The sequence below is a fragment of the Plectropomus leopardus genome, chromosome 3 (assembly GCF_008729295.1).
Source record: "Plectropomus leopardus isolate mb chromosome 3, YSFRI_Pleo_2.0, whole genome shotgun sequence".
Taxonomy (NCBI): Eukaryota; Metazoa; Chordata; class Actinopteri; order Perciformes; family Serranidae; genus Plectropomus; species Plectropomus leopardus.
The window spans coordinates 13,120,669-13,139,229 of record NC_056465.1 but is presented as its reverse complement, the minus strand read 5'-3'; the positions used below and the strand labels follow the sequence as shown (position 1 = coordinate 13,139,229).

At 36.0% G+C, this 18,561-nt stretch overlaps 1 protein-coding gene across 1 annotated transcript in view; it reads left to right on the top strand.

Annotated features, from left to right (window-relative positions):
- Nucleotides 1–18,348, top strand: part of jak1 (Janus kinase 1) — a 69,215-nt gene extending 50,867 nt beyond the window's left edge. The window contains exons 24-25 of the mRNA XM_042514698.1: nucleotides 15,900–16,010; nucleotides 16,222–18,348. Coding sequence (XP_042370632.1) covers nucleotides 15,900–16,010; nucleotides 16,222–16,341 — 231 coding nt within the window. The 3' untranslated portion in view covers nucleotides 16,342–18,348. The remainder of the gene's footprint in view (nucleotides 1–15,899; nucleotides 16,011–16,221) is intronic.
- Nucleotides 18,349–18,561: the final 213 nt, after the last annotated feature.

Sequence of the window (18,561 nt, the reverse complement as noted above, 5' to 3'; positions counted from 1 at the left end):
TCATTTTTTTGACATGCATTATTATGGTGTTTTTGGCCGTTTTTGCAACAGCCTATTTATGCTATGGCGTGTCTCAGCACGCTATTTTATGCTTTTGAGGTGTTTTCAGCTGTTTTTGGGACATGTCATTTTTTGACATTTTTGCCTTACTATAGCCTTGCCTTTTTGGTCATTTTTTTGACATGCATTATTATGTGTGTTTTTGGCCGTTTTTGCAACATTATGCTATGGCGTTTCTTGTCTCAGCACGCTATTTTATGCTGTTTGAGGTGTTTTCAGCTGTTTTTGGGACATGTCATATTTTGACATTTTTGCCTTACTATAGCCTTGCCTTTTTGGTCATTTTTTTGACATGCATTATTATATGTTTTTTTTGCCGTTTTTGCAAAAAAACTATGCTATGGCGTGTCTCTCGGCACGCTATTTTATGCTGCTTTTGAGGTGTTTTCAGCTGTTTTTGGGACATGTCATATTTTGACATTTTTGCCTTACTATAGCCTTGCCTTTTTGGGTCATTTTTTGACATGCATTATTTTGGTGTTTTTGGCCGTTTTTGCAAATTACCTATGCTATGGCGTGTCTCAGCACGCTATTTTATTTATGCTGTTTTGAGGTGTTTTCAGCTGTTTTTGGGACATGTCATATTTTGACATTTTTGCCTTACTATAGCCTTGCCTTTTTGGTCATTTTTTTGACATGCATTATTATGGTGTTTTTGGCCATTTTTTTGCAAAATTCTATGCTATGGCGTGTCTCGGCACGCTATTTTATGCTGTTTTGAGGTGTTTTCAGCTGTTTTTGGGACATGTCATATTTTGACATTTTTGCCTTACTATAGCCTTGCCTTTTTGGTCATTTTTTTTGACATGCATTATTATGGTGTTTTTTGGCTTTTTTTGCAACATTTCTATGCTATGGCGTGTCTTCTTGGCACGCTATTTTTATGCTGTTTTGAGTGTTTTCAGCTGTTTTTGGGACATGTCATATTTTGACATTTTTGCCTTACTATAGCCTTGCTTTTTTGGTCATTTTTTTGACATGCATTATTATGTGTTTTTGGCATTTTTTTTTGCAACATTCTATGCTATGGCGTGTCTTTGGCACGCTATTTTATGCTGTTTTGAGGTGTTTTCAGCTGTTTTTGGGACATGTCATATTTTTTGACATTTTTGCCTTACTATAGCCTTGCCTTTTTTGGTCATTTTTTTGACATGCATTATTATGGTGTTTTTGGCCGTTTTTGCAACATTCTATGCTATGGCGTGTCTCGGCACGCTATTTTATGCTGTTTTGAGGTTTTTCAGCTGTTTTTGGGACATGTCATATTTTGACATTTTTGCCTTACTATAGCCTTGCCTTTTTGGTCATTTTTTTGACATGCATTATTATGGTGTTTTTGGCCGTTTTTTTTTGCAAACATTCTATGCTATGGCATGTCGTGTTCTCAGCACGCTATTTTATGCTGTTTTGAGGTGTTTTCAGCTGTTTTTGGGACATGTCATATTTTGACATTTTTGCCTTACTATAGCCTTGCCTTTTTGGTCATTTTTTTGACATGCATTATTATGGTGTTTTTGGCCGTTTTTTGCAACATTCTATGCTATGGCGTGTCTCAGCACGCTATTTTATGCTGTTTTGAGGTGTTTTCAGCTGTTTTTGGGACATGTCATATTTTGACATTTTTGCCTTACTATAGCCTTGCCTTTTTGGTCATTTTTTTGACATGCATTATTATGGTGTTTTTTGGCTGTTTTTTTGCAACAATTCTATGCTATGGCGTGTGTCTCAGCACGCTATTTTATGCTGTTTTGAGGTGTTTTCAGCTGTTTTTGGGACATGTCATATTTTGACATTTTTGCCTTACTATAGCCTTGCCTTTTTTGGTCATTTTTTGACATGCATTATTATGGTGTTTTGGCCGTTTTTTTGCAACATTCTATGCTATGGCGTGTCTCAGCACGCTATTTTATGCTGTTTTTGAGTGTTTTCAGCTGTTTTTGGGACATGTCATATTTTGACATTTTTGCCTTACTATAGCCTTGCCTTTTTGGTCATTTTTTTGACATGCATTATTATGGTTTTTGGCGTTTTTGCAACATTCTATGCTATGGCGTGTCTGGCACGCTATTTTATGCTGTTTTGAGGTGTTTTCAGCTGTTTTTGGGACATGTCATATTTTGACATTTTTGCCTTACTATAGCCTTGCCTTTTTGGTCATTTTTTGACATGCATTATTATGGTGTTTTTTGGCGTTTTTTTGCAAATTCTATGCTATGGCGTGTCTCAGCACGCTATTTTATGCTGTTTTTGAGGTGTTTTCAGCTGTTTTTGGGACATGTCATATTTTGACATTTTTGCCTTACTATAGCCTTGCCTTTTTGGTCATTTTTTTGACATGCATTATTATGGTTGTTTTTGGCCTTTTTTTGCAACATTCTATGCTATGGCGTGTCTCAGCACGCTATTTTATGCTGTTTTGAGGTGTTTTCAGCTGTTTTTGGGACATGTCATATTTTGACATTTTTGCCTTACTATAGCCTTGCCTTTTTGGTCATTTTTTGACATGCATTATTATGGTGTTTTTGGCCTGTTTTTGCAACATTCTATGCTATGGCGTGTCTCAGCACGCTATTTTATGCTGTTTTGAGGTGTTTTCAGCTGTTTTTGGGACATGTCATATTTTGACATTTTTGCCTTACTATAGCCTTGCTTTTTTTTGGTCATTTTTTTTTGACATGCATTATTATGGTGTTTTTTGCCGTTTTTTTGCAACATTCTATGCTATGGCGTGTCTCGGCACGCTATTTTTATGCTGTTTTGAGGAGGTTCAGCTGTTTTTGGGACATGTCATATTTTGACATTTTTGCCTTACTATAGCCTTGCCTTTTTGGTCATTTTTTTTGACATGCATTATTATGGTGTTTTTGGCTGTTTTTGCAACAATTCTATGCTATGGTGTGTCTCGGCACGCTATTTTATGCTGTTTTTGAGGTGTTTTCAGCTGTTTTTGGGACATGTCATATTTTGACATTTTTGCCTTACTATAGCCTTGCTTTTTGGTCATTTTTTTGACATGCATTATTATGGTGTTTTTGGCGTTTTTTTTTGCAACATTCTATGCTATGGCGTGTCTCGGCACGCTATTTATGCTGTTTTGAGGTGTTTTCAGCTGTTTTTGGGACATGTCATTTTTTGACATTTTTGCCTTACTATAGCCTTGCCTTTTCGGTCATTTTTTTGACATGCATTATTATGGTGTTTTTGGCCTTTTTTTGCAATTCTATGCTATGGCGTGTCTCGGCACGCTATTTTATGCTGTTTTGAGGTGTTTCAGCTGTTTTTGGGACATGTCATATTTTGACATTTTTGCCTTACTATAGCCTTGCCTTTTTGGTCATTTTTTTGACATGCATTATTATTTATGTGTTTTTGGCCGTTTTTTGCAACAAAAAACTATGCTATGGCGTGTCTCGGCACGCTATTTTATGCTGTTTTGAGGTGTTTTTTCAGCTGTTTTTGGGACATGTCATATTTTGACATTTTTGCCTTACTATAGCCTTGCCTTTTTTGGTCATTTTTTTGACATGCATTATTATGGTGTTTTTGGCCGTTTTTGCAAATTCTATGCTATGGCGTGTCAGCAGCACGCTATTTTATGCTGTTTTGAGGTGTTTTCAGCTGTTTTTGGGACATGTCATATTTTGACATTTTTGCCTTACTATAGCCTTGCCTTTTTTGGTCATTTTTTGACATGCATTATTATGGTGTTTTTGGCCGTTTTTTTGCAACATTCTATGCTATGGCGTGTCTCAGCACGCTATTTTATGCTGTTTTGAGGTTTTTCAGGTTTTTTTGGGACATGTCATATTTTGACATTTTTGCCTTACTATAGCCTTGCCTTTTTGGTCATTTTTTGACATGCATTATTATGGTGTTTTTTGGTGTTTTTTTTTTTGCAACATTCTATGCTATGGCGTGTCTCAGCACGCTATTTTTGCTGTTTTGAGGTGTTTTTTCAGCTGTTTTTTGGGACATGTCATTTTTTGACATTTTTGCCTTACTATAGCCTTGCCTTTTTGGTCATTTTTTTGACATGCATATTATTGGTGTTTTTTTGGCCGTTTTGCAAAAATTATGCTATGGTGTGTCTCGGCACGCTATTTTATGCTGTTTTGAGGTGTTTTCAGCTGTTTTTGGGACATGTCATATTTTGACATTTTTGCCTTACTATAGCCTTGCCTTTTTGGTCATTTTTTTTTGACATGCATATTTATGGTGTTTTTGGCCGCTGTTTTTTTGCAACAAATCCTATGCTATGGTGTGTCTCGGCACGCTATTTTATGCTGTTTTTGAGGTTTTTCAGCTGTTTTTGGGACATGTCATATTTTGACATTTTTGCCTTACTATAGCCTTGCCTTTTTGGTCATTTTTTTGACATGCATTATTATGGTGTTTTTTGCCGTTTTTTTTGCAACAACTTTCTATGCTATGGCGTGTCTTTGGCACGCTATTTTATGCTGTTTTGAGAGGTTTTTCAGCTGTTTTTGGGACATGTCATTTTGACATTTTTGCCTTACTATAGCCTTGCCTTTTTTGGTCATTTTTTTTGACATGCATTATTATGGTGTTTTTGGCCGTTTTTGCAACATTCTATGCTGGCGTGTCTCGGCACGCTATTTTATGCTGTTTTGAGGTGTTTTCAGCTGTTTTTGGGACATGTCATATTTTGACATTTTTGCCTTACTATAGCCTTGCCTTTTTTGGTCATTTTTTTGACATGCATTATTTGGTGTTTTGGCCGTTTTTTTTTGCAAATTCCTATGCTATGGCGTGTCTCAGCACGCTATTTTATGCTGTTTTGAGGTTTTCAGCTGTTTTTGGGACATGTCATATTTTGACATTTTTGCCTTACTATAGCCTTGCCTTTTTGGTCATTTTTTTGACATGCATTATTTATGGTGTTTTTGGCCGTTTTTGCAACATTCTATTCTATGCTATGGCGTATCTCAGCACGCTATTTTTATGCTGTTTTGAGGTGTTTTCAGCTGTTTTTGGGACATGTCATTTTTTGACATTTTTGCCTTACTATAGCCTTGCCTTTTTTGGTCATTTTTTTTGACATGCATTATTATGGTGTTTTTGGCCGTTTTTGCAAAAATTCTATGCTATGGCGTGTCTGGCACGCGCTTTTTATGCTTTTTTGAGGTGTTTTCAGCTGTTTTTGGGACATGTCATATTTTGACATTTTTGCTTACTATAGCCTTGCCTTTTTTTTGGTCATTTTTTTGACATGCATATTATTATGGTGTTTTTGGCCATTTTTTTGCAACATTCTATGCTATGGCGTGTCTCGGCACGCTATTTTTATGCTGTTTTGAGGTTTTTCAGCTGTTTTTGGGACATGTCATATTTTGACATTTTTGCCTTACTATAGCCTTGCTTTTTGGTCATTTTTTTGACATGCATTATTATGGTGTTTTTGGCCATTTTTGCAACAGCCTATGCTATGGCGTGTCTCGGCACGCTATTTTATGCTGTTTTGAGGTGTTTTCAGCTGTTTTTGGGACATGTCATATTTTGACATTTTTGCCTTACTATAGCCTTGCTTTTTTGGTCATTTTTTTTTGACATGCATTATTATGGTGTTTTTGGCGTTTTTTTTTTGCAACATTCTATGCTATGGCGTGTGTCGGCACGCTATTTTTTATGCTGTTTTGAGGTGTTTTCAGCTGTTTTTGGGACATGTCATATTTTGACATTTTTGCCTTACTATAGCCTTGCCTTTTTGGTCATTTTTTTGACATGCATTATTATGGTGTTTTTTGCCTTTTTTTGAAACATTCTATGCTATGGCGTGTCTTCTCAGCGCGCTATTTTTATGCTGTTTTGAGGTGAGGTGTTTTCAGCTGTTTTTGGGACATGTCATATTTTGACATTTTTGCCTTACTATAGCCTTGCCTTTTTGGTCATTTTTTTGACATGCATTATTTTGGTGTTTTTGGCCTTTTTTTTGCAAATACCTATGCTATGGCGTGTCTCAGCACGCTATTTTATGCTGTTTTGAGGTGTTTTCAGCTGTTTTTGGGACATGTCATATTTTGACATTTTTGCCTTACTATAGCCTTGCCTTTTTGGTCATTTTTTTGACATGCATTATTATGGTGTTTTTGGCCGTTTTTGCAACTTTCTATGCTATGGCGTGTGTCTCGGCACGCTATTTTATGCTGTTTTGAGGTTTTTTCAGCTGTTTTTGGGACATGTCATATTTTGACATTTTTGCCTTACTATAGCCTTGCCTTTTTGGTCATTTTTTTGACATGCATTATTATGTTTTTGGCCGACATTTTTTTGCAACATTCTATGCTATGGCGTGTGTCTCTGCACGCTATTTTATGCTGTTTTTTGAAGTGTTTTTCAGCTGTTTTTGGGACATGTCATATTTTGACATTTTTGCCTTACTATAGCCTTGCTTTTTTTGGTCATTTTTTGACATGCATTATTATGGTGTTTTTTGGCCGTTTTTTTGCAAACATTCTATGCTATGGCGTGTCTCAGCACGCTATTTTATGCTGTTTTGAGGTGTTTTCAGCTGTTTTTGGGACATGTCATATTTTGACATTTTTGCCTTACTATAGCCTTGCCTTTTCGGTCATTTTTTTGACATGCATTATTATGGTGTTTTTGCCGTTTTTGCAAAACTTCTATGCTATGGTGTGTCGGCACTATTTTATGCTGTTTTGAGGTTTTTTTCAGCTGTTTTTGGGACATGTCATATTTTGACATTTTTGCCTTACTATAGCCTTGCCTTTTTGGTCATTTTTTTGACATGCATTATTATGGTGTTTTTGCCCATTTTTTTGCAAATTCTATGCTATGGCGTGTCTCGGCACGCTATTTTATGCTGTTTGAGGTGTTTTCAGCTGTTTTTGGGACATGTCATATTTTGACATTTTTGCCTTACTATAGCCTTGCTTTTTTGGTCATTTTTTTGACATGCATTATTATGGTGTTTTTTGGCCGTTTTTGCAACAGCCTTTATGCTATGGCGTGTCTCAGCACGCTATTTTATGCTTTTTGAGGTGTTTTCAGCTGTTTTTGGGACATGTCATATTTTGACATTTTTGCCTTACTATAGCCTTGCCTTTTTTGGTCATTTTTTTGACATGCATTATTATGTGTTTTTGGCTTTTTTTGCAACATTCTATGCTATGGCGTGTCTCAGCACGCTATTTTTTATGCTGTTTTGAGGTGTTTTCAGCTGTTTTTGGGACATGTCATATTTTGACATTTTTGCCTTACTATAGCCTTGCTTTTTTTGGTCATTTTTTGACATGCATTATACCATGGTGTTTTTGGCCATTTTTTGCAAAATTATGCTATGGTGTGTCTCAGCACGCTATTTTATGCTGTTTTGAGGGTGTTTTCAGCTGCTGTTTTTGGGACATGTCATATTTTGACATTTTTGCCTTACTATAGCCTTGCCTTTTTGGTCATTTTTTTGACATGCATTATTATGGTGTTTTTGGCTGTTTTTGCAACATTCTATGCTATGTGTGTCTCGGCACGCTATTTTATGCTGTTTTGAGGTGTTTTCAGCTGTTTTTGGGACATGTCATTTTTGACATTTTTGCCTTACTATAGCCTTGCCTTTTTTGGTCATTTTTTTGACATGCATTATTATGGTGTTTTTGGCCGTTTTTGCAAACATTCTATGCTATGGCGTGTCTCGGCACGCTATTTTATGCTGTTTTGAGGTTTTTCAGCTGTTTTTGGGACATGTCATTTTTTGACATTTTTGCCTTACTATAGCCTTGCCTTTTCGGTCATTTTTTTGACATGCATTATTATGGTGTTTTTGGCCGTTTTTTGCAAATTCTATGCTATGGCGTGTGTCGGCACGCTATTTTTTTATGCTGTTTTGAAGTGTTTTTTCAGCTGTTTTTGGGACATGTCATATTTTGACATTTTTGCCTTACTATAGCCTTGCCTTTTTGGTCATTTTTTTTGACATGCATTATTATGGTGTTTTTGGGCCATTTTTTGCAAAAATTCTATGCTATGGCGTGTCTCGGCATGCTATTTTTATGCTGTTTTGAGGTGTTTTCAGCTGTTTTTGGGACATGTCATATTTTGACATTTTTGCCTTACTATAGCCTTGCCTTTTTCGGTCATTTTTTTGACATGCATTATTATGGTGTTTTTGGGCGTTTTTTGCAAAATACCTATGCTATGGCGTGTCTCAGCACGCTATTTTATGCTATTTTTGAGTGTTTTCAGCTGTTTTTGGGACATGTCATATTTTGACATTTTTGCCTTACTATAGCCTTGCCTTTTTGGTCATTTTTTGACATGCATTATTATGGTGTTTTTGGCTGTTTTTGCAACAGCCTATGCTATGGTGTGCCTCAGCACGCTATTTTATGCTGTTTTGAGGTGTTTCCAGCTGTTTTTGGGACATGTCATATTTTGACATTTTTGCCTTACTATAGCCTTGCCTTTTTGGTCATTTTTTTGACATGCATTATTATGGTGTTTTTGGCTGTTTTTGCAACATTCTATGCTATGGCGTGTCTCAGCACGCTATTTCATGCTGTTTTGAGGTGTTTTTCAGCTGTTTTTGGGACATGTCATATTTTGACATTTTTGCCTTACTACTATAGCCTTGCCTTTTTGGTCATTTTTTTGACATGCATTATTATGGTGTTTTTGGCCGTTTTTTGCAAACATTCTATGCTATGGCTTGTCTCAGCACGCTATTTTATGCTGTTTTGAGTGTTTTCAGCTGTTTTTTTGGGACATGTCATTTTTGACATTTTTGCCTTACTATAGCCTTGCCTTTTCGGTCATTTTTTTGACATGCATTATTATGGTGTTTTTGGCGTTTTTGCAAACATTCTATGCTATGGCGTGTCTCGGCACGCTATTTTATGCTGTTTTGAGGTGTTTTCAGCTGTTTTGGGGACATGTCATATTTTGACATTTTTGCCTTACTATAGCCTTGCCTTTTTGGTCATTTTTTTGACATGCATTATTATGGTGTTTTTGGCCGTTTTTGCAAAATTCTATGCTATATGGTTGTCTCTGCACGCTATTTTATGCTGTTTTGAGTGTTTTCAGCTGTTTTTGGGACATGTCATATTTTGACATTTTTGCCTTACTATAGCCTTGCCTTTTTGGTCATTTTTTGACATGCATATTATTATGTGTTTTTGGCCGTTTTTGCAACATTCTATGCTATGGCGTGTCTCAGCACGCTATTTTATGCTGTTTTGAGGTGTTTTCAGCTGTTTTTGGGACATGTCATATTTTGACATTTTTGCCTTACTATAGCCTTGCCTTTTTCGGTCATTTTTTGACATGCATTATTATTATGGTTTTTGGCTGTTTTTGCAACAAATTCTATGCTATGGCGTGTCTCAGCACGCTATTTTATGCTGTTTTGAGGTGTTTTCAGCTGTTTTTCTGGACATGTCATATTTTGACATTTTTGCCTTACTATAGCCTTGCTTTTTTGGTCATTTTTTTCAACATGTACATTATGTTGTTTTTGGCCGTTTTTGCAACAATTCTATGCATGGCTTGTCTCTGGCACGCTATTTTATGCTGTTTTGAGGTGTTTTCAGCTGTTTTTGGGACATGTCATTTTTTGACATTTTTGCCTTACTATAGCCTTGCCTTTTTTGGTCATTTTTTTTTTGACATGCATTATTATTGGTGTTTTTTGGCCGTTTTTTTTGCAAACATTCTATGCTATGGTGTGTCTCAGCACGCTATTTTATGCTGTTTTGAGGTGTTTTCAGCTGTTTTTGGGACATGTCATATTTTGACATTTTTGCCTTACTATAGCCTTGCTTTTCGGTCATTTTTTTGACATGCATTATTATGTGTTTTTGGCCATTTTTTGCAAACAAACTATGCTATGGCGTGTCTCGGCACGCTATTTTTATGCTGCTTTTTGAGGTGTTTTCAGCTGTTTTTGGGACATGTCATATTTTGACATTTTTGCCTTACTATAGCCTTGCCTTTTTTGGTCATTTTTTTGACATGCATTATTATGTGTTTTTTTTTTGGCCGTTTTTGAAACATTCTATGCTATGGCGTGTCTCTGCATGCTATTTTTATGCTGTTTTGAGGTGTTTTCAGCTGTTTTTTGGGACATGTCATATTTTGACATTTTTGCCTTACTATAGCCTTGCCTTTTCGGTCATTTTTTCAACATGGTATATTATGGTGTTTTTTTGCCAGTTTTTTGCAATGATTTAATGCTATGGTGTGTCTCGGCACAGCTATTTTATGCTGTTTTGAGGTGTTTTCAGCTGTTTTTTTGGGACATGTCATATTTTGACATTTTTGCCTTACTATAGCCTTGCCTTTTCGGTCATTTTTTTGACATGCATTATTATGGTGTTTTTTTGGCTGTTTTTGCAACATTCTATGCTATGTCTTTCCGGCACGCTATTTTATGCTGTTTTTGAGAGTGTTTTCAGCTGTTTTTGGGACATGTCATATTTTGACATTTTTGCCTTACTATAGCCTTGCCTTTTTGGTCATTTTTTTGACATTCATTGCTATATGGTGTTTTTGGCCGTTTTTTGCAATTTACCTATGCTATGGTATGTCTCGGTAGCACCTATTTTATGCTGTTTTGAGAGTGTTTTCAGCTGTTTTTTTTGGGACATGTCATTTTTGACATTTTTGCCTTACTATAGCCTTGCCTTTTTGGTCATTTTTTTGACATGTACTTTTACTGTGTTTTTGGCCATTTTTGCAACAAACTATGCTGTGGTGTGTCTTTGCACGCTATTTTATGCTGTTTTGAGTTGTTTTCAGCTGTTTTTGGACATGTCATATTTTGACATTTTTGCCTTACTATAGCCTTGCCATTTTTGGTCATTTTTTGGCCACACACATGCATTACAACAAGGTTTCAGCCGTTTTTTGCCGAACACATAAAAGAATGCCACACGGCACAGAACTAAAACAACTGTTTTATTTAGCAACAACTTAACCAACATTTTTAACAAACCAAAAGACCAAAACAAACAAAATATTCCCTGGGCTAACCACACACTGGGCCGTTGGACCCAGCTCATTTTTTAACAAAAACCCCATTTTGCAAAGAAAGAGATGGGCTGCTGGTGACCTCCAATCCCACGCTATTTAGGATTGCAAAAAGTTTTTTTTTCAACAGAATGCCATCGCTGTGTTGTTTCTGCTGTTTTGGCCTGTGTAGCCGCCTTTTTTGCCATTTTTGATTTTGAGCATTATGGATGGATGTTTTTGGCACACACACGCACAAACTATGCTATGGAGAGAGAGAGAGCTAAAAAGAAAGAGAAAAAACACAGGTGTTTTTTTTCGCAACATGTCATATTTTGACATTTTTGCCTTACTATAGCCTTGCATTTTTGGTCATTTTTTTCAACATGCTATATTTTGGTGTTTTTGGCCGTTTTTGCAACATTCTAAGATATGGCTGTCTCGGCACATGCTGCTATTTATATGCTGTTTTGAGGTGTTTTCAGATGTTTTTGGGACATGTCATATTTTGACATTTTTTGCCATACTATAGCCTTGCCTTTTTTGGTCATTTTTTTGACATGCATTATTCATGGTGTTTTTGGCAGTTTTTGAAATTAAACTATGCTATGGCGTTTTGGCACACTATTTTTTGCAGTTTTGAGGTGTTTTCAGCTGTTTTTGGGACATGTCATATTTTGACATTTTTGCCTTACTATAGCCTTGCCTTTTTGGTCATTTTTTTTGACATGCATTATTTTGTGTGTTTTTGACCGTTTTTGCAACATACTATGCTATAGTGTGTTTCGGCACGCTATTTTACGCTGTTTTTGAGGTGTTTTCAGCTGTTTTTGGGAAATGTCATATTTTGACATTTTTGCCTTACTATAGCCTTGCCTTTTTGGTCGTTTTTTTTTGACATGCATTATTATGGTGTTTTTGGCCGTTTTTGCAACAAATTATGCTATGTCATTTCTCTGCACGCTATTTTATATTTTGAGGTTTTTTATATTTTTTGGGACATGTCCATATTTTGACATTTTTTTTCCTTACTATAGCCTTCCCTTTTCGGTTATTTTTTCAACATGTACATCATGGTGTTTTTGGCCGTTTTTGCAACAAAATATGCATGGCGTGTCCCTGCATGCTATTTTATGCTGTTTTGAGGTGTTTTCAGCTGTTTTTGGGACATGTCATTTTTTGACATTTTTGCCTTACTATAGCCTTGCCTTTTTGGTCATTTTTTTGACATGCATTATTTTGCGCTTTTTGGCCTTTTTTTGCAACATACTATGCTATGGTGTGTCCCTGCGCACACTATTTTATGCTGTTTCGAGGTGTTTACAGTAGTTTTTTTCTGATGTCATATTTTGACATTTTTGCCTTACTATAGCCTTGCCTTTTCGGTCATTTTTTCAACATGGTATACCATGGTGTTTTTGGCCATTTATGCAATGAACTATGGTATGGCGTGTCTCAGCACACTATTCTATGGAGTTTTGAATTGTTTTCTGCTGTTTTTTTGGACATGTCATATTTTGACAATTTTGCCTTACTTTAGCCTTGCCTTTTTGGTCGTTTTTTGACATGCATTATTATGGTGTTTTTGGCTGTTTTTGCAACAGCCTATGCTATGGCATTTCTCCGCACACTATTCTATGCAGTTTTGAGGTGTTTTCAGCTGTTTTTGGGACATGTCATATTTTGACATTTTTGCCTTACTATAACCTTGCCTTTTCGGTCATTTTTTCAACATGGTATACCATGGAGGTTTTGGTCATTTTTGAAACAAACTATGCTATGGCGTGTCTCGGTGCAGTATTTTTTGCTGTTTTGAAGTGTTCTCAGCTGTTTTTGGGACATGTCATATTTTGACATTTTTGCCTTACTATAGTCTTGCCTTTTCGGTCATTTTTTCAACATGGTATACCATGGTGTTTTTGGCCATTTATGCAATGAACTATGGTATGGCGTGTCTCAGCACACTATTCTATGCAGTTTTGACGTGTTTTCAGCTGTTTTTGGGACATGTCATATTTTGACAATCTTGCCTTACTATAGCCTTGCCTTTTTGGTCATTTTTTGACATGCATTATTATGGTGTTTTTGGCCGTTTTTGCAACATACTATGCTATGGTGTCTTTCAGCACACTATTTTATGCTGTTTTGAGGTGTTTACAGCAGTTTTTTTCTGACGTCATATTTTGACATTTTTGCCTCACTATAGCCTTGCCTTTTTGGTCATTTTTTCAGCATGGTATACCATGGAGTTTTTGGCCATTTTTGAAACAAACTATGCTATGGCGTGTCTCGGCACGCCATTTAATGCTGTTTCGGGGTGTTTTCGACTGTTTTTGGGACATGTCATATTTTGACATTTTTGCCTTACTATAGCCTTGCCTTTTCGGTCATTTTTTCAACATGGTACATCATGTTGTTTTTGGTCATTTTTGCAACAAAATATGCATTGGCGTGTCCCTGCACGCTATTTTAAGCTGTTTTGAGGTGTTTTCAGCTGGTTTTGGACGTAACGTTTTGACATTTTTGCCTTACTATAGCCTTGCCTTTTTGGTCATTTTTTTGACATGCATTATTTTGCGCCTTTTGGCAGTTTTTGCAAATACCTATGCTATGGCGTGTCTCGGCATGCCATTTTATACTGTTTTGAGGTGTTTTTAGGTGTTTTGGGGACATGTCATATTTTGACATTTTTGCCTTACTAGCCTTGCCTTTTCGGTCATTTTTTTGACATGCATTATTATGGTGTTTTTGGCCGTTTTTGCAACAGCCTATGCTATTGCGTTTCTCGTCACACTATTTTATGCTGTTTTGAGGTGTTTTCAGCTGTTTTTGAGACAAGTCATATTTTGACATTTTTGCCTCACTATAGCCTTGCCTTTTCGGTTATTTCTTTCAACATGCTATATCATGATGTTCTTGGCCATTTTTTGCAACATACTATGTAATGGCTTGTCTCGGCACGCTATTTTATGCTGTTTTTAGGTGTTGTCAGTTGTTTTTGGGAATTGTTATATTTTGACAATATTGCCTTACTATAGCCTTGCCTTTTTGGTCATTTTTCAACAGGCTATGTAATGGTGTTTTTGGCCATTTTTAAAACGAACTATGTTGTGGCGTGTTTCGGTATGCTATTTTTTGTTGTTTTGAAGTGTTTTCAGCTGTTTTTGGGACATGTCATATTTTGACATTTTTGTCTTACTATAGCCTTGCCTTTTTGGTCATTTTTTTGACATGCATTATTTTGCGCTTTTTGGCCGTTTTTGCAACATACTATGCTATGGCGTGTTTCGGCACACTATTTTATGCTGTTTCGAGGTGTTTACAGTAGTTTTTTTCTGATGTCATATTTTGACATTTTTGCCTTACTATAGCCTTGCCTTTTCGGTCATTTTTTCAACATCCTACATCATGGTGAGTTTTCGCAGTTTTTGCAACAAACTGTTCTATGGCTTGTCTCGGCACTCTACTTAATGCTGTTTTAAGGGGTTTCAGCTGTTTTTTGGACATGTCATATTATGATATATTTCCCCATACACTGCATTGCCTTTTTTTTGACATGCTACATCCTTGTGTTTTTGGCCATTATTGCGACATTTTTGCCACAGTGTTTCTCAGCAGGCTATATTATGTGGTTTTTAGCAGTGTTTTGGACATGTCATATCGTGGCATTTTTTGCCATACTATAGTATGGTATATTTTTTTTGACATTCTATACTGCTATACTATGTGCTTTTCAGCTTTTTTTGCAACATGTCATATCTTGAAATTTTTCGACATACATTGTTAATGTTTTTGTGGCATTTTCTGTAATTTTGATGTCATGCCATACAATGACGTTTGTGTCATTTTTAAGAACATACTATACTATGACATTTTTGTGTCATTTTGGGTATATTTTTACAACATACTGTACTACGACATGGTGATATTTGGGGTAATTTTTTTACGACATACGATGCTATGACATTTTGGTGACATTTTGGGTCATTTTTGAAGACATACTATACTATGACGTTTTGGGGTAATTTTGGTGACATACTTTACTATGATGTTTTTGGATCATTGTCAACGAAATACTATACTAGGAAGTTTTGGTGACATTTTGTGTAATTTTTGCGACATGCTACACTATGTCATTGTGGTGACTTTGTGTTATTTTTGAGGACATACTATATTAAGACGTGGTGACATTTGGGGTCACTTTTTATGAGTACTATACGTTTATGTTTTGGGGTCATTGTTGAAGACACATATACTATATACTATACTATGACCTTTTGAGGTCATTTTTGACAAAATAGAATATTAAGAGGTTTTTGTGCCATTCCTGGTCATTTTTGACAACATAGTATGTTGTCCAAAAAGCCAAATAATTGACTATTGTCTTCCAAAATAGCATAAAAAAGTCATAGTATAATATGTCATCCAAAACAGCATATAAAGTTATAGTATAGTATGTGTTGAAAATAGAATAAAAATGCCATACTATAGAGTGCATTTCAAAATAATATACAAAAGTCATAGCATGTCCTCTAAATTTAGAAATAGTATAGTATATATAGTAAAGTTTGTTGTCCAAAATAGCGTAAAAAGTCACATTATAGTATGTTGTCCTACATAGCATGCATAAGTCATAGTTTTACATGTCATAAATAAATCATAGTAGAGTATATTGTCCAAAATAGTACGAAAAGTTATAGTGTAGTATGTCAGTCAAATTTGCATGATAAGGTCATATAATAGCATGTTGGCAAAAATAGTATTTTTTCATGTTTAACATCTGAATAAAAATAAAGCCAGTATTGAAAAGTATTGTACACATTATGTTTTGTAACTTGCTCTTGTGCTCACCCACACAGCTCTTCCTTGGCATGATTGGCAGAACTCACGGCCAGATGACCATCATCCGATTGGTGAAGGTGTTGGCAGAAGGGAGGAGGTTGCCTCGTCCTGAGGGCTGTCCTGAGCCTGTAAGTGTTCTCATCAACAACACAACACAGTAATGACATGGACAGAGCCTTTTTAAGATGTGCTTATTTACTTAATTTTTAATTAACTAGAACTAGAAGTTCTGATTCGACCTCTGAGATTTCACTTCGGAAGAAAGCTGCTGCAGTATATTTCTTTGTCAGGTTTTTACATTTCTACCACTTTTCATCTAACACAATTAATATTTGGCAGGTGTACGAGCTGATGCGCAAGTGCTGGGAGAATATGCCCGAAAGGAGAATCACTTTTAAGCGCCTGGTGGAGGACCTGACCAACATGCAGCAACAGCTCCAACCACAGAACGACATCTAAAACTGTTGGAGCCTCTGGGAGAGAAGCTGATTTTTTGCGTGCAGACTCGGGACCAGACGCAAATGGCAAAACTGTCCTGAAGGATGGGAGCTACGCGCAAAGCCGCACTCCTTCGTACTCGCAAATAAACCCTCTATTACATTAAAGACTTTTGGCTCCGTCAGTCATCATACTCTGCCATATTTTTAACATTTTTATTCCTCGTATTTGTTATACTATTTCAATATTTCCTTTTGCGTGTTGAGCATAGATTGTCAAATGTAGCCTTAGCCCACGCTCAATGTGACCATATACCTTACAAAGGACTTCCAAGTGTATCCAAGGGATTTAACCATCTGCACCGACAGAAACGTCAAACTTATGTGACTTGCTGCTCTTCTAATGTGCTCAGACGGCCTTTACAATTACATGGACTCGAGAATGAGAACGCTCTCACTGATGGACGCTTAAAAGATGGAGCTTAAGCAGAGAAAGGAACTGTTTAACGCCTACTTTTACACAGTTTAACAGGGTGTGTGGCAGTCTTCTTTGTGGCGGAGTAGATCAGTGATGGGTCGTGTTAAGAATTGCCTGGGAGGACGGACACGGTCATTAACGCAGCAACTGAAGATGTGGTTTTCAAGGTTTTGTGCCACTGCTGTTTGTCTCATGGACTCTTATTGGGGAGAACATTGCAGAGTTGCATTTCTTTTAGTTAGAGAGCCGTGAAGTGGTCTGTGATAGGTTTTCTGTTCAGGATGTGCAGATGCAGTCCCTAACAGCTGGCTGTAAATTAGAGCCAACTGAGGTTTTTTTTTTCTAGCAAAAATGCGGCATATTCATTGATTCTAGACTCTCAGTTTAATAAATGTATCTTTTCTTTGTTTTACACTGTTGGTCTGACTAAAAGAGATATTTTAAGTTTTCGGAAACCGTGACGGGCATTTTGCACAGACATTCTTTAGAGCAATTAATTGAAAATAATCCACATAAATAAATGATAAATGTTCAGGCTGCATTGTTTTAATGTGTGATAAATGCCTGTCTTATTTAAATGTACCAGACACATATGATAATACTTTTCTCTGAAGGGGCTGCATCTGCACAGGAACAGTAAATGTACTTTTATTCTGTCATTTTACAGGTTATGGCTCTCTAATCATCTTGCATGTGGTTTCATTCTCTTCAAATCAGATGAAATGGCATCTTTCCTACTGTGTTAACCTCCTCAGATTGTTTGAGGTGGTTCTATATGGTCTCTAACAAGTTGAGTTTGTTTAATGTACTGGATCTTTAATGAAGAACTGTATGCATCCGATTAGTCGGCTAAATCAAACATACATTACTCGTTAATTGAGGAGTGATAGATTAAGACGAGTACCTCTTAGAGACACTTGAGGGCAGTATTGTAGCGTTCCACCAATGCTTACCAAATGTCTGTATACCATACACAATAATGCAAAAAAAGAAGAGCCAATTGATATTATTGCAGATTGTATGTTGGAAGACTTTCTGAGCACACACAGAGATTAAAGTAAGAAAGAATAATCATGGATCATCACATGGTATTTTATGTTTGTTATTCTAGTTAAAAATATATACTTTCTTTTAATGACATTCATAATTATGTATGTGCATTTTACGTGTAACATTGTCTTTGTAATTCTCCAATATGACACATTTATAAACGTGTATTTTGTTGGAGTCTAGGAATGGTTTGAGCAGAGGGTTTTTTCTATTTGAAATCCTGTAAAATGTCACCCATTGACAGATTATCATGACTTAAAGAAATGGTCAGTTCTGCATCATGTAACTGTATGGCTTTTACTGTGAATGTTGTCAGAGAACAAAAAGTACACAAAGTAGCGCTTCAGTCCACATTTTATTTAGGAATGTAAAAGACAATTCCTTCTGCTCAAAATAAGAGAAAAGAAATATATATATATTTTTCAAAAAATAAGACGCAAGTATGAATTATGGTAAAAGTATTCATAAATACACAATGAAAAAATAAATAAAATCAATGTTTGTTGTGTTCTGTCTGTGTCAGTCCAAATGCGATATATTATCAACTACTGAAACGGTTTGTTCTATATATTACAGTTGTAAGTAGGCATGCTAAAATTTCTCTAGAAATACCTTATTCACAGTAAAACAATAGCAATGTCAGTGTGATATAAAATTTTGCAAAATCTACAGTATATTTCAGGTCAGGAAAAAAAATCCACATAATTAAAAAGC